Here is a 16990-nt window from a genome sequence, read left to right as displayed (position 1 = left end):
GCCAGTTTGGGGCACATTCTGTTTGCCCAAACATGCTCCCTCCTGATATATGCAGCCTCAGTCAAACAGTTAGCTTGAAATGGGGTGGAAGGGGGGCAATATTCAAGCTTGAGGAGGAGCAAAGTGTGGCTTCACTGCTGGCTTCTGTTTCTCTCTGACAGCACAAGAGAGTAAGCATCTCTCCTTGCGGTTATGTCACTTTCTCTACCAATTCACACCTTTTGTGCAGAGCAGTAACAGTCTATGTAATGCCTAATATTATCCACTACTTGTGCATATTTATTTTTAAAAGAGTATTATGTGCCCACTGGGAGTTAAGTTTTTGAATGTTCTTTTTCTATACTCTGAGTCATTTTCCCATAATTCTGAAGCTCACAATATTTTCCCATTGCCATAGTGACTGCTTGTGAAGAAGGCACGCTGAGTAACTACAGAGTTTTACTGAACCCAAATTGCCCATCCGAGTGGACCTCAGCTTATATCTGTATTACATGAAACAATCAACATGAACCACATAGCCCATTATTTCATCCATCAGAACTGCAGCTGTTTCTCCACACAGGAAAAAAAATTATTGCCACCTGTCAGAGCTCAAAAGCCACCAAATAGTCCCAAATATCTCATTGAGCAGATCTAAGCAGTGACTCCATGACTGACAATTAACAGAGAAACAGCTAGCACAGGTTAGAAAGTTTTAAAATGTCATTTTAATGAATACAGTGTCTGTTTGGGTTTATGTTTAATTCAGTTGTATTCCTTAAAATTAGAGATGTCTCCTCCCACCCTGCTAGGAGTGCATGGTGCTTCTAAGCACCACACATTCCAGGCAAAGTGGGAGGGAGACTTTGCATACTCCCCTGCCTCCAAGCCTTGATTGGCCTGTAGGTGGGGCAGGAACACATGAAGTCTTCTCCCCCCCCTGCAAGGGGTGTGTTGCTTATAAGCACCGCATGCTCCTTGCAGGATGTGGGCAGGGTGGGAGGAGGCTTTGTGCTCTCCACCTGCCCCCAGGCCAATCAAGGCTTTGGGGATGGGGGGAGTTTGTGAAGTCTCCTCCCACCCTGCAAGGGGCTCAGGTGGCCGTTCACTCTAAGTGCAGTGCTTCCTTGCAGGGTGGGGGCAGGGAGGGAGAGACTTCATGTGCTCCACCTCCCCAGTTCCTGATTCACCTGGGGGCAGCAGGGGGGAAGCACTCAAAGTCTCCTCACACTGCCAGGGGCACAGGTACCTAGAAGGAACTGCCAGCTGTTCAGAACTGCTGGTGGTTCTCTCTGGGAGGGGCAAAGACTTTGTGTGCTTCCCCATCCCCAGACCAATCAAGGTCTGTGGGTGAAGAAGCATGGAAGTGTCCTGGACCTGCCCCTTCTAGAAATTTTTGAAGTGGCCCTTGGTCAAAAATTATTGCTCACCCCTTCACTAAGCTCTACCCAATGTCTACACTACAGAGTTTTTTCAGAAAAACAGCCATTTTTCTGAAAAAACTTCACTTATGTCCACACTGCAATCATATTATTTCAAAAAAAATCTAAAAAACAGAGGGTTTTTTCCAACATTGGTAAATCTCTTTCTACGAGGAAGAAGCCTTTTTCCGAAAGAGCACTTGGAAACTGAAGAGAGATGCATTTTTAAGGGCCCAAAAGCAAACTATTCCACTGTGTAGGAAAGATAGAAAGTATGGTAAGAGACCACCTTGGCTGAACCAGGAGATCTTACATGATCTAAAGATCAAAAAGGAGTCATATAAAAAGTGGAAACTAGGTCAAATTACAAAGGATGGAATATAAGCAAACAACACAAGTATGCAGGGGGAAAAACTAGAAAGGTGAAGGCACAAAACAAGCTCGATCTAGCTACAGACAAAAAGAGTAAAAGGAAGACATTATGCAAATATATTAGAATCAAGAGGAAGACAGGGTAGTCCCATTGTTCAGCAAAGAGGGAAAAACAATAACAGGAAACTTGGAAATGGCAGAGGTGCTTAATGATGACTTTGTTTCAGTTTTTGTCAATAAGATTGATGGTGATGGGATACCTAACAGTGAATGCTAGTGGAAATGGAGTAGATTTAGAAGTTAAAATAAAAAAAATCAATTTAAAATTACGTAGAACAGTTAGATGTCTGCAAGTCACCAGGGCCTGATAAAATGCATCCTAGAATACTCAAGGAGCTGATAGAGAAAGTATCTGAGCCTTTAGCTATCATCTTTGAAAAGTCATGTAAGTCAGGAGAGATTCCAGAAAACTGGAACAGGGTAAATATAGTGCCCATCTCTACAAAGGGAAATAAGAACAACCTAGGAAACTATACACCAGTCAGTTTAACTTCTGTGCCAGTGAAGATAAAGGAGCAAATAATTAAGGAATTCATCTGTAAACATTGGAAGAAAATAAGGTGATAGGTCACAGTCAGCATGGATTTGTAAAGAACAAATTATGTCAAACCAATCGGATAGATTTATTTGATAGGATATCAAGCCTTGTGGATAAGGAGCAAGTAGTGGATGTGGTATACCTAGATTTTAATAAAGCATTTGATATGGGGACTGGACTTGATGATCTCTTGAGGTCCCTTTCAGTTCTAGTATCCTAAAATAGCTGTGCAGTATAGATGTACCCTATGTGTGAAACTGATGGCTCCTTCCTAAGTGGAGTACTTTGCATTTGTCCTTTATTATACTTCATCCTATTTACCTCAGTCCATTTCTCTAGTTTGTCCAGATCATTTTGAATTATGGCCCTATCCTCCAAAGTACTTGCAACCCTTCCCAAATTGGTATCATCTGCAAACTTAATGGCAAGCGTATGCCATCCTCTAAATCATTTATGAAGATACTGAACAGAACCAGTCCCCAAACAGACCCCTACGCAACCCCACTTGTTATGCTCTTCTAGCATGATTGTGAACTGGTAATAACTACTCTCTGGGAATGGTTATCCAGCCGGTTATGCACCCACCTAATAAAAACCCCATTCTACAGCAGGCTATATTTCTCTAGTTTATTGATAAGAAAGTCATGCAAGACCATATCAAATGCTTTACTAAAGTCAAGGTATACCACATCTACTGCTTCTCCCTTATCCAAAAGACTTGTTGTTCTATCAAAGAAAGCTATCTGATTGTTTTGAGAAGAAGAAAGAATAATAAGAGTAAAAATGTTAATTCAAAAAGTCTGTAAGTATTGATATGATAATGATCTAGCTGAATATTAAAGCAAAAACTTAACCTGGAATGTAGAGTACCTATGTAGTGTTCCTTGGCAATCTTCAGCCTTTCATCAACCAGTGGACACTGCAGGAGCGTATGTTCTTATTTCTCTGGGTTCATGTCTGCATCTGCTTGCTTAATTTATGACACAAATTTCACAATACTTGTCTTTTGAAATTCAGTCAGCTGTATTTATTGATTTATTTATTGGGAAATGGAGAGGTTGGTTCTCACACATCAAAAAGGATTAACCTTTTTTTTAATTCCGTCTTTTCTTGAATTATGGCTGCACAAGTGGCAATATCCTTTGCAAGTTCCCTCTATTCCATTATCCAAAGGCAGGGTGTTGTCTTACTGTTTATTTTCTTGTAGTTTGGTAGCAAAATGTCAAGTGATGAATTTATTTGTGTTTAAGAATTAAAATTCTAAACAATGAAATACTTGTTAGCAGAGACAAATGTAAAACTGTTTTCTGTTCCTCCTTGTTTTGTTTTAGTGAGTGGCAAGAAGGCATCAGAGCCTGGGCAGTTTCTCAGTGCTTCATTCAGGGAGTGTCATTACTGCCTCTGATGTTTTTCCTGTGTCCATGACTTTCTTGATGCCCTCCTGAAGAAATTAATGCTGAGTGGTCTTCTCTGAGATGGATTAGCAATACCATACTATGTACGAATTGGCAGAGGAGTGTTAAGAGCAGGATTATTGCATTCTTTCCCAAAGACATTATATTTTGCCATTCTACATGGGCACTGACCTCATGGGTGCTCTGGGGCTGGAGCACCTGTGGGAAAAATTAGTAAGTGCTCAGCATCAACTGGCAGCCAAGCTCCCTCATCCCACGCCTCTTGCCTGCCAGAAGCCCTGCTGATCTATTCCTCCCTCTCTCTCCCAGTACTTCCCACTGCCATGACACAACTGTTTTGTGGAAGGCAGGGGGAGCAGTGAGTGGGATCATATGGCATGCTTGGGGGGAGAGGGCAGGAGAGGAGTCCTAAAGGAAGTCTTAGGGTGAGGGTGAAGCAAGCGCAGGAAAAGGCAGAGCGGAGATTTGGGGGCAGGGATGGAGTTGGCATGGGGTAACAGTAAAGCAGGTGCGGCAAGAGGCAGGGCAGGGGGTTGAAGGAAGGGGTGAAGCGGGGGGAAGGCCTGAGGTAGAGCTGGGCAGGGGTGAAGTGGGGGGCAGGGCCTGAGGTAGAGCGGGGCAGGAGTCAAACATCGCCTGTCAACAGCAGAAATCAGCACCTATGCCAATCTAAATCACTGAGCCTTGCTGAAGTCAGTGGAGCCCTGCATAGATCCATCAATTTGTTTGCTTATTTATTTCTATTTAGATTTACATAGAAAACAAAACAAGAGATGCAGCTCTCTAAGTCCTAGGCACTTCTGACACAAATTACAAAAACAAGCAAACTAAATCGCATGTATTATACAGAACTCATGGGAATTAGGATGCAGGCTCTCGTATGTGTGCTCTTCATGGCCAAGTAGTGGAACTCTGTGATAACTTTTATGCTCAAAGTAAATAAAACAGCTTAATTTAAAACAAAATGATATTTACTCACAAAAATAAAATCCATAATACTTGTTAAAATTGAGACAGTATTGAAATCAGAAAGCCTTGCTCCCTCTTGCATTTTCTTCAACCACCAGGTGGGATGTGAGCAGGGAATGTATCTGCTTTCTCCCATCCCCAAGTGGCTTTGGGCAGAATAGGAGTGGTGGTAGCAGAGACAGTGCAAGAAGTTGCAGGTGGACTTTGGCTGTGCTAGATATCAAGGGAATCTGTGTGTTCAGTGGGATGAACACTCTGCCTGTTCCAGGGGATTCAACTTTTCTCCCTGTGGGTATGTCTACACTACCCCGCTAGTTCGAACTAGCGGGGTAATGTAGGCATACCGCACTTGCAAATGAAGCCCGGGATTTGAATTTCCCGGGCTTCATTTGCATAAGCGGGGAGCCGCCATTTTTAAAACCCCGCTGGTTCGAACCCCGTGCAGCGCAGCTACACGGGGCTCGAACTAGGTAGTTCGAACTAGGCTTCCTATTCCGAACTACCGGTACACCTCGTTCCACTCGAACCAGCGGGGTTTTAAAAATGGTGGCTCCCCGCTTATGCAAATGAAGCCCGGGAAATTCAAATCCCGGGCTTCATTTGCAAGTGCGGTATGCCTACATTACCCTCCTAGTTTGAACTAGGAGGGTAGTGTAGACATACCCTATGAGACAAACTAGAGTGGATTCCATAAGTGCAACTTCATAGAATTTCTAGTTCTCAGGGTAGGAATAATACATGTGATAATAATATGACCCATATGTTTTTCTGTTTGTACATATAAATAATTATATAACATCTGACAGAAAAATACTGAGTGGTGTTGGTTACCAGCAGGAAAAATACTGAGCTAGTTTAGCATAGGCAAAACTGGCAAGTTTTCAATGACTGTAATACAGACTTCAAGTAAATTATTTTTTTCCTATACTTTTTAGTTGCATAATTAAGGTTTTTCTATTAATCTTTAATTAAAAGGCAAGCACAGAATATATACATGTATCAAATATGGTCTACTAATTCTTCTAATTATTCTTCTCATAAGACATTAGCCACGATTAGGGATGTGAAAGGTATATCGGTTAACCAGTATGCATCACCCTAAATAGGTAATGCTTACTGGTTCTTGTTAACTGTAGGGACTGGAGCAGCTTCCCGCTCGCCCTGGGCAATGGACTGCTCTAGCCCTGCAGGGCCCACCGCAGGTAGGGGCTGCTCTGGCTGAGCACAATCTCTGTCCGTGGCTGCCTGGCCCGGCTCCCCCTACCTCAGGTTACATGTGAGGCTTCTTGGGAGCAGGGCTGGCAGGGGCTGCTGGCCTTGCTCCCAGGGAGCTGGCTACAGAGTCCATGGTGAAGCTGCTGGCCCTTCCTGGTCCCACTCCAAGGACGCCATTTTGGGAGGGTAAGAGGGGCAGCAGCTGTGCACCCTGGGACGCAGTCTGGGGAAACGCATGAAAAGCAAGCTATCAGGAAGTGAGGGGAAAGCACTTGCATTCTGTGCATGCCTCTCACACCTGGCTGGTGAAGGGAGCTCACCAGCCAGATGTGAAAGGCATGAACAGATTGTAAGCATTTTCCCCTCACTCCTTTAGAGTCCAGGGGATGGGATGAAAAACAAGCTGCATCTTGGAGCACATGGCTGCTGCCCCTCCTACCCTCCGGAAATGGCACTCTTGCCCCACTCCGAAGGAGGTGACTTCGCTGTGACTGTGAAGCCTCCTCCTTGGAGCCAGGCCCGAAGCTCTTGCTGGCTCCACGTCCAAGGAGGTGGCTCTCCTTGGCAGCTAAACCACCTCCCCGGGAATGGAGCCGGCAGCCCCCTGCTGGCCTGGCTCCCAGAAAGGTGTCTTCTCTGCAGCAGGGAAGTCTCCTCTTTGGCCCTGCTCCCCAGGCAGCTTTGCTGCAGACTTTGTAGTATAAAGCTTATTTAAGCTTTATGCTGCAGAGCCAGTAGCACGTGTACCCACTAAGATTTTCAGTGGTTACACAGTTACATTTTTAACTGACTTTCAACAATACGTATTCCATTTTCTATAGTTCCATAGCAACTTAAAAAATGCCATACACAGTCTCCTAATTTTCAGTAATAAGCATCTATTATTTAAACTTTTAACACAAGTAGAGAAAGTGAAATAAAAGATACTGGATATTTCTTATATACAGTTGATAATAAGCTAACATGGTATTTAACTTACTGCGTGTGCTTGTGCGTGTGTATTATTTATGTGTCTGACTGCTAATTTAACCAAATGTGCAGCAGTTCCCTTGAGATGACCCTATTTACCTTAATTGCATTGTATCTTGATGAGAAAATTATTAAAGAGTAATACAGGAAGATGGAGGATTGTAGATATCAGCTGGTGTAGTGCTTAAATAAAATTATCCATCTGCAGACTGAGTAATGTAGCAAACAGTGGTCAAGTCTTTTCTCTGTTCACAAATCCTGACATTGTTTGAGGGGGGCGGTTAATGACAGAGAATGGAGAGAGAGTGCACTATCTTGAAAAGCAGATCAGATACCCTTTTTCTTCATTGTTGTCTTCTGCTTCATCTGTCTGTACATTTGTGAAAATTAATACATTACAATCAAAACCTCCATGCTAAGCTGAACAGAAAAATGTTCAATAGTAGTGCAGTATATATTAAATTGAGAGTTCGTTTTGTACATCATCATTGGCCACATTATGGTGTCTTTATTTAAATGTCTACTGTTATTTTAGGTTTGTTTACTCTACAGTGTGTATATATGTTCTGAGATATGGATACAAAAATCATATGCAGATATGACCTGCCCTAGAGATTTAAGCATTTTAAAGGTTACTTGCCAAATTCTTTTCTAAATTATACCAAAGAAAACCATTGAGTGAAGTGGGTTTTCACTAGTGTAACTGAGCAGATGCATTTATTGGCCCTATACATTTATTTGATTGTAAAATAAATATAAATTATACAGTTATGGACTGCTCATAATAACAGGCTACTTGCATTTGTTTTGTACAATATATTATCGGAATCTTATTCACTAATCAAGAGAGTGCTATATTAACACTGGCATGTACTATTGCCAATAATTCCTTACAAAAATCTGTTGTCATGGGCCAGATCCTACAACCTTTAGCTGTACTTAATCTCAGCAGAGGTTGCATTGTATTTTATGGAACTATAGGCAGGAGGAAGAACGACCCACAGAATCAGGTCCCTACTTTAGTATCTTGTTACTATTACACTGTATTATCTCATTCTAAAGTGATACAATCCAAAAAGCATCTGTCTATATATTTTAGAAATGTGCATCTGTCTGTCTGTCTATCTGTGAACCCATTTGTTCAAGAACTCCTGCTAAACAGTAAGAGCTAGAACCACCAATCTTGGTGTGCAGCTTCCTCTTCTCCTAACTTAAAGCAAGGTCAGAGTTTGATTGTGCCAGGAAAATGGGATGTGCCTGGAATGGGATTGTTTTCCATAACATGGAAAGGGACGGTACTGTTCAGAGGGACACTGTACTGCAGAGTGGCCACTGTGGGCAGTTAGCATGGGGGAGAGTTATACTGCAGAGTAACCATTGGGGGCAGCTGCACCAAACACTTTCCCCTGGCTCTTGGCCATAGCACCAGAGCTGGGGCCTTGTGGGGGAAGAAGACCCCCACTGAATGGGGAGAGGGAAGAAAAGGCCCCTGCTGGATGGGGGAGGGAGAAAAGGACCTGCCAGGTGGAGTGGAAGGAAAAGTTTCATCATACAGGGAGGAGGAGAATAAGCTCCACCGGGAGGGGGAGGGAGAGAGAGAGGCCCACCAAATGGTGGGAAGAAGACCCCACCAGACAAGAGGCGAGAGAGCCCCACCACCCCCAGAGGAGCCACAGCCATCCCCAACCCCAGCATTGCTGGACTGCCCAGCATGCTCATCCCCTTCCTGGCCTGCATGGCCCTTTACTTCAAGCACCATCAGGGCCCAGCCTGTGCAGGCCCCCTGCTCTGTCCCCTGGACCAGGACTGGTGAGAGCCAGTGGGGCTTCCCAAGGACAAGCTGGTTGGCAGGTTATGCAGCCCACCTCGCCATAGGAACAAGCCAGTCAGTGGAGTGCATGGCTCCTCCTTCACGCCTGGCCAACCCCAGGAGAAGCCAGAGAGCAGAGTACACAGTCTCCTCCTTACCCTGGGACAAGCTGGCAGGCATCGTGCGCCACCCTGCGCAGAAGCCGGTGACCACCCTCCACCTTAAAACCTTCCCTGAGCCCCTCCACCTTCCCTCGGCTCCTTCCTTTCTAATTTCCTGCCCTGATTCCTGCACTCCCACCCTCCACCCTGAGCCTCTTCTCACCCCCAACCATCATTCTTGCCTCCCCAACATCCCGAGGCCCATGCTCTGAGCCCCCCCCAACCCCTCACCCTGACTTCTGCACTCCTCATGACTTCAGCTTCCTGCCCTGAGCCCCCTCTCCCTACGTCCCCAAGGTCCTGCCTTGACTCCTACACACACACCCCACCGCCAGCCCCCTGTCCTGAAGGACCCCGGGCAATGCCAGGTAAGTCTTCTAGTAAACTATAAATGAATATAATATAAGTAACTATGTAAAAGCTTCAGGGGGTAGCCGAGTTAGTCTGCAACAGGAAGAACTTTAACAAAACAACGAATAGTCTAGCAGCACCTTAAAGACTAACAAAACATGTAGCTGGTATCTTGAGTGTGATAAAATATTAATGAGTCAGTGTATCTGTAATAAATAGATTTTGCATATTATCAACATATTTACAGCTATAACTCAGAGATACAATGAACCTTCTCTAGGTAGAGCTTCCCTTTTCTGTGGAGAAGGTATTTCTGTGAAAGCTAGCTTCTCAGCACTGTCCCTCTTTTGCTATCTGTGCAAGACTCCCCACAAAGACTCTTTATGCAAGGGGCTCTGGAAAATTTGGGAGGGTGTTAAGGGAGTGACTACCTCTTCAGCACCATTGCTTGCTGAGCTCCATATGGAAGGGAATTACTATAGCTTAGATTTGTATTAACTACTTCTAAGTCTCCTTGATCTACACTAATATGCCACCATGGAAAACCTTGCCAATGGAGGACTGCTGCCATGGGGAAGAAATGGCAATTCCATGGTATGCAATATGGTTCCTGCCTCTGTGCATCAGGGATTCCCTTGCTGTAAAGCCTAAAGAATCATCGATTGGGAGATTTCAGGCCCTGGTATCATTAAAAACTGTGTTTTTGAAGGACTGCTGTAGGGAAAACTTCTAGAGGTAATCCTTGTTGAATTGTTTGCCTCCTCAGCCATGGTGATGATAGGATCTGGCCCAGAGTTATGATTCTGAGACAAGAATTTTTGCATGAGTATCATAATGTCTCAAAGGCATCTGTTGCTGTTCTCATTAGAAAAAAATGGGCTGTTTTCCTACTTAGCTGCAGTGCATATTGCATCTCCTCAGGCTAGTAGCAAGATGTCAAATCTGTAAATCTACTGCTGTATATGCTATATATTCACTTTATCACATGTATGGAAGTGCATTGTATCTAATTTGTTTCAGGGTATTTATGGTATTAAGAATATTATGAATCTGGCTATTGCACTTGAAAACATTTAATGATAAATTGGGCAGGCACTGTCTGTAGCATTCATAGGTAGGACATTCAGAGGTTAAAGTACATGACTGAGAGTTAGTCTATTTTTGATTCTCCTACTGGCCAGCTTGTATAATATTGGGTAAATCTTAGGATTTTTCTATCTCATTTTCCAAATCTGTTAAAATAAGAATAGATAATACTTTGTTGAAAATGGTGTTGTAAGTCTAAATTCCTTGTAGAGAACGCTAAGATTTTTTTAATGGAAGATGTTATCAAAATGCAAAGTAATATTCTTTTCATCTTCAAAGCATGCTATATACATTTGCAATTCAACCTATTTACAAAGTGCTATTTTTCTGAATGGTTTGATTTTTCTATAGTATTTACTGATTATACAGGAAACTACACTTCATTACCACCGTATGTCACTCAAAACAACATGTTGTACATGGAAATAATGCAACATACTTATATTTGGATTATAGAACATACAAACCTTTGAGGGTTTCATTGCACATTTGTTATATTGTATTTTTAATGTATCCAGACAGTGCTTGTATAATCATGTTTCTTCCCTTGAATCCCCTCTGTGCCCACATGTATGAAGCAAGCTTTGTAGTGACATTTATGAAGACCCCTGCTGGTCCTGAAACAGTAGAATCCTGCTATTTAGAGTGAACCATTATTCTAGTAGTTGAAGTGTTTGCACAAAGGTGACTATGTGGTTGGCTATTTCTTCCTTTCCTACAGTATACATGAAAAGAAAATTTTTATTTGAGCCTTTGATAGGGTCTAGTTGCAGAACCCTACTCACAAATATGGGTAAATGGTCTACATTTAGAAATTCTTTTCTGGGAAGGGAGATCATATTTTGCAATTTTGTCCTTTAACTAGTGAATTTAGTGCTTGCTAAGCATACTCACTTACCTGTCTTGGAAGGTACAGTCCACTTGCGGTGCACAGAATAGGTGCATCATAACCAGTCCCAACTCAAACTTCTCTGTGATGCCTTGCAAGAGTGCATTACGCTGTCTTGATGGAAACACCACTATGGCTAAGGAAGCAGTTTTGTGTTTGTGACAAACAGAATGTTGGTTTCAGCTATACCTACCCCAAATGGGGTCTAACTATTTCTAGTTGTGCTAATGTGTATTATGATGAAGACTCTTGTTCACAAGGGGCCAGATTCTGACACCTTTACTTAAAATAAGTAGCAATTTATTCTGAAAATAGACTCATAAAGACAACAGGATGTCTCAGAGACTACAGTTCTACTCAGTGTGAGAAAGGATATTAGAATTTGGCTCTGAGAACTGAACTAAGATCAACTCCAAATGTCCATTAGATGGTAAAACTTTCTGTCACTACCAAACTGGACTAGATATTAATCAATCAGCCTCAGTTAAATACTCCATAACTTACTACTGATTCTATTAATCATGAAGAATGTGCTTGTGTTTATGGACTTCTCTCTCAACATTACTGCTAAAAGTAAATAATATGATAATGGTTTTATAGTCACTGTCAGTTATTTAGATTTTGTGCAATGATAATATAACTTTCAGTAACCTCACTTCATGTTCAGTGTGTAATTGGGACTCCCTACCGTTGATCAGAAATTATATGTTAACCACAATCTCACATTATAAAGCCCAAGTAGTTCTGTAGGAATTCCACAGCTATGAGTTACAGAATTTTTTATATGAAATTTCTAAAAGGTGGTGTTAATGTGACATGTAAGACTTTTGATATTCTCTGCTATTGCAAAAGGGTTAACAAATAACAAAGAAAAAGGTAAAAAACCCAGCAATATGGTACACTAAGTATCAAAAGTCTTTGATTATTGCATTGTAAAGGGGTAGTGAGAAAAAATTATTTTGACTTAAAATCAAAATAAATGATGTACTCACCCTATTCTTTGAAGTTATAATACTAAAAAATTCTGTTAAGGATTTCCAAAAGCTCTTAACATTCTTAGTAATCAATTATTTCCTGTACTGAGTAATGGAATGCAAATACTTAAAGAATTAAATAGTTACAAAATGGGGTTTCCAAAAATGAGGTTACCCAGAAATTTAAAATTTTCAATAATAAATATGCACAAACACAAATAAATCAGTCCACAATTAATTGTTCAGAATGCTCCATTCCCATGTAGACAGTTTCAGATTTTTGTTTGTACAAATCCATTAAATATACAATTTACTGAATAATGGATTATAAAAAGATTTGTTTTCATTGGCTAGCTGTACCATCACAGCTCTTAGACACATTAGTGAATCTTTCAGATCTATTGTTCCATTGTGCACATTGTGAGGATATAATTTATTTTTTCATTTTGTGGTTCTATAGTGTAATTTAATAAGATTGTAACAAATCTGAAAATCTTTACAATCAAATTATGATATTTTTAATTTCTAAACTTTGGCCTCAGAATATAATGGAATAACAGCATCTAAGGATTTTAACTGAAACTATTTTATGCCATTCAGCTGATTTACACAGTATGGCTAGCTGATAGGTTTCATTTAGGTATTACCTTTATAGGATATTTAAGAATTAGTCAAGCTTTAAGGTTTTAGATATTTAATCTTCCTTTAATAGTGCTGCTCTTGTCTCAGTTTTTAATTGCTCATCCTTGCACTGGAGCTGTGCCGCTCTGTTTTGTCCAGATGTTGTGAAAGATATTGACTTCACCCTATCAAAACTTCTGTAACCCTGGGATTTTAATTGTGGTTTACCTTGCTGACTGTAGATAATTTACTACAAAGGTAATGCTTTTGAATGCAATTCTTAATTTAACTCCCACTGTATTGGGATCTCTACAGACCTATGAATAAATTGTTTTGGCATCAAAATCACACATCATAATGAGGTTTTCATAAATGTATATTGAAGTTGTTTGACATCTTAATGAGGAATAGGTTCCACTTGCAATGACATCTTGCTGAGAGCACAGTAATTATATTAAATCTGTCTGAAGGTAATAGGAAACTAACATACTAAAACATATTTTTTTTTCAAAAAGAGAATAAACTAGAAATATGAAAAGGGTGTTTTAAAAGGAAGTAAAGTCTCAGTTTGTATTAAACCTATGGCAAAATAGTGCAGCAGGTACCAAAAAACCAAGATATTATCTGAAGAACAACCTAGTGCTTTTGGAATTGTTAGATGGATCATGTATGCCTTAAAAAGAAGGCCCAAAAGAGCTGTGCTGGTTTTGCACATGCAAGAAATAATTACTGCACATTTAAAATATCATGCAAGCAGTTGCTGGATTGAGGCTAAGAAGGGGTCTAAATAAAATAGTGATAAGCATAAATATAAAGATAGATGCTGATATGGTCTATATATAATACATTTCATTTGCATTTAAACTGATAATGTGCATAGTTCATCCGAAAGACTAGAAATAGTTTATTTAAATCTGAAAATCAAGGCTTTTACATTTAAAAACCTGAACAGCGATAGCAGAACTTTTGAACAGCATTCAAGTGTGTTCTGATCTGTGAGCCTTAGTATTGAAAAAGGTCACTCAAGAAAGGAACAAGATTTTGTCCCACTAATTCTGCTCAACTGCTTTACTGGTATCTTCTTGTGTCATTTTCCCCCCCCAGATTAAGAAATTAATTCTTAGTGTACCTTGCTCCTTTACTTAAGAACAGGGTTTTTTTTTAACAATATACTTTTAACTTGCTTGTTTGAGTAGTACAGTAATTGATTTTTAAAATTACAGATTAATAGGGCTACTCCTCTGAGTAATTTCTCTAGCTCTGAGACCTCTGCCCCAATCAGTGTACAACCTAAATTAAATCAGAAAAGTGGAAAAAGAGGAAAACCAATTTTTCTTCTTCTTTGTAGTGAATGGAGCTAAACTTAACCCTTCAGAAGTTTGCAATGGAGATGCAGCCTGCCTTTAATGAGCTACAGAGGCAGAGCTGACTCTCTAGGCCAGAGATATTTTTAACGTAGAGTCTTTGTACAGTCTCATTCCACCCTCGTCACCCCTCTCCCCCGTTGTGTGACTGTGTGGATGCCTCCCAACACCAATGAATGGTAAAACGTCCGGACTCTGCCTTTTGGATGGCGCTAGTGCTTCAGTCATTTATTTACACTAGCAAATCTCTCCCCTGTCCTTGTGAGAGCCGGGCGCGGTGGGTGCCGCTTTCCCCATCTGGTGGCAGAAAAGAGCTTGGCTCAGCCTCCCTGCAGAGCAGCCCGAGCGCCAGGAGCGTGGGAGGATCTGGCTAGAGCGAGTGGCCAGAAATGGCTGCTCTGCCTAACATCACACACAGTCATCCCTCCTACGCCCCTTTTTTGCCCACCCCGCCGCCTCTTTCACTTTCTTTTTCTTACCCGCCCCCGGCTCCTTCCCTCCCCGCGGCAGCCCGGCAGCGCTTTCACGCCTGACTGAGCCGGGGCAGCTCTTGCTCCGGGCCCGGCTCCTGTGCCGGTATTTTGAAAGGCTTCGTACCCGCTGCTTGCGGGAGCGGCTGAGACCACAGAGCTGGGAATCACCCTTCTCGTCGAGACTTGGGCTTCTCCAGGGACCCCGGCTAGGAGAGGCTGGGCTACCCCCGCCTTGCCGGGGTGGGACACAGACACGTCCCGCTCCCTCCCTGCCTTCCCTCGGGGGAGACGCAGCCCCACTGCCCCCAGCCCTGCAGGGAGAATAGCCCCACTGCCTCCCCCGGCGCCCCCGTTGGTGCGGGAAGCAGCCTCTCTCCCTCACCCCGAAGAGGAGTCGCGGCTCATCAACCCTCTGGCTTTCAGTGGGACAAGTTCAAGGCAAAGGAGCAGCAGCTCCCACCCACTCACAGGGAGGGGAGACACCCCCCCCCCAGCCCCAGAGAGGGGAGAACTCCCCCCAAGTCACAGGGAGAGAAGCAGCCCCCCCCCCCAGTCAGACGGGGAGACCCCGCCAGTCACACAGGGGCAGAAGCACCCCGCCAGTCACGGGGCGGGGGAGGCGGCCCCAAGTCACAAGAAGGGCAACAGCCTCCCCAGTCACAAGGCGGAGAGAAGTAGTCCCCCAGTCACGGGGAGGGGAGAAGCAGCCCCACTCTGCCCCCTCCCGTCAGCGGGAGAAGCCGTCCCCCCCCCCCCCCTCCCGCCACAGGCAGAGGGAAGCGGCAGCAGCCCTAGCACCGCGGAGTGACTGCGTTGCCATGGCAACTGACAGAGGCAGGCGGCAGGCAGGCCCCAGCTCCTCTGTGTGTGGGTGAGCGCCGGGAGCCGCCGCCAGCGCCGGACAGGCAGAGGCCGGGGGAGCAGAGTCGGGATGGAGGACGGTTTCTCCAGCTACAGCAGCCTCTACGACACCTCCTCGCTGCTCCAGTTCTGCAACGGTAAGGGGGGCTGGGCCCCGCGGAGCCGGGGCTGGCTGCCCGGGCTGCGCCCGCGTTGAGGGGGCCTGGGGACGGCCGGCAGCTCGGGGTGCGGGAGCTGCCTTGGAAGCGCTGCTGCGCCCTGGCTGGCTGCAAGCGGCTGAGTGCGGAGCGAGGACCGGGCTCGGGAACCCCCCTGGCGCAGCCTGGCGGCGGGCTCTCCGGAGAGGGCCTTGCCCGGCTCTTGCGATCTTCGCCGCTGCTCCAACTGTGGAGCTCTCGCTTTGCACTCGGGAGAAGAGGGAGGGGAAAACTTTGCCCCGTCGCCCTCCTTGCCGCAGCGCAAAGCGGACAGACCATGGTTGCTGCTGCTGCTGTGTGTGCAGGATAGGCGGCCCCTGCGCAGAACTTCTTTGGCATCTGACTCGTTCGTGGACGTGGGTCTGTAACCACGATCTTCCTCCCCCCCCGCCAGAGCCTAAACGGGGACCTCCCCACCCCACCACTGTGTGTATGGAAGACCCAGCTCTGCATTGGAATGTGCATGATCCACAAGCAGCCACCACCTTAAAACCGTGTCCAACTGACACGTGTTTGTTTCACATCATCATGTCTTGTGTGAAGGAGGAGTGGGGGAGAGAGTTGAAAGTTGTAAGCAATGTGCTTTAGTTAAAGATTTTTCTCTCGGAGGGCTCGATGCTTGGTGTATTGGTGGAGATTTATTAAATTTGTTTACTAATATGATCCCAAGGGAGGCTATTTTTAGGATAAAGTGCCAGTTTGAAACTAAACTAATCAGTGAATATGTTCTGTAGTTTCTGACATTCCTTAGGAGGGATTTATTCAAATCTCAGTTGTGCTTGGATGGCTTGCAATAAAAGAGCATAAAAAGAAGGAAAAGAGGAATAACTAATACCATAAAGAAACATTGATATAATTGGCCTTGAATGATGTTTGAGATATGCTTATTTTGTCTAACTGGTGTTTTCTGCTGCTCAAGGAAAATATTTAAGGTCACTTTAAGGTAATAAATAATTTTTAAAAATACGAATAATAGCATGCATCAAAATGTAAAGATGTTTGTCATTGCAAACCTTACAACCCAGTTTAAGAATTGTTTTTTCTTTGGAAATAATATTTTAAGTGTAAATGCAGTATTTTATCTCTAAAGCTTTACCAAATACTGTGTAAGCACATATATTTTATTCCTTCTTTCCTAGACTCCTTGTGATAACTTACCTAATTCTAACTGTTGAGGTATTCATGAGAAGGGTAAGTTAAGTTGTTTTAGGAGGGCAACTACTAAAACCAGATCTATAACTTCTGTTGAACAAATAGTGATGATG

At 43.4% G+C, this 16990-nt stretch overlaps 1 protein-coding gene across 9 annotated transcripts in view; it reads left to right on the top strand.

The window, feature by feature from the left end:
* EML1 (EMAP like 1) overlaps positions 1–16990 on the top strand; it is a 169777-nt gene that overhangs the window by 37361 nt on the left and 115426 nt on the right. For 2 of the 9 annotated variants that reach the window (XM_075926587.1, XM_006123772.4), the window contains exon 1: positions 15242–15665. The exons of 1 other annotated variant lie outside the window; for it this stretch is intronic. In XM_075926587.1, coding sequence (XP_075782702.1) covers positions 15599–15665 — 67 coding nt within the window. In that variant the 5' untranslated portion in view covers positions 15242–15598. Of the gene's footprint in view, positions 1–15238; positions 15666–16864; positions 16917–16990 lie in introns of those variants that run through there. 6 more of the 9 variants (XM_075926588.1, XM_075926584.1, XM_075926586.1 and 3 more) reach the window with 6 other exon arrangements.

Source organism: Pelodiscus sinensis, chromosome 4, assembly GCF_049634645.1.
Source record: "Pelodiscus sinensis isolate JC-2024 chromosome 4, ASM4963464v1, whole genome shotgun sequence".
Classification (NCBI taxonomy): domain Eukaryota; kingdom Metazoa; phylum Chordata; order Testudines; family Trionychidae; genus Pelodiscus; species Pelodiscus sinensis.
This window is presented reverse-complemented; position numbering and strand designations above follow the sequence as displayed.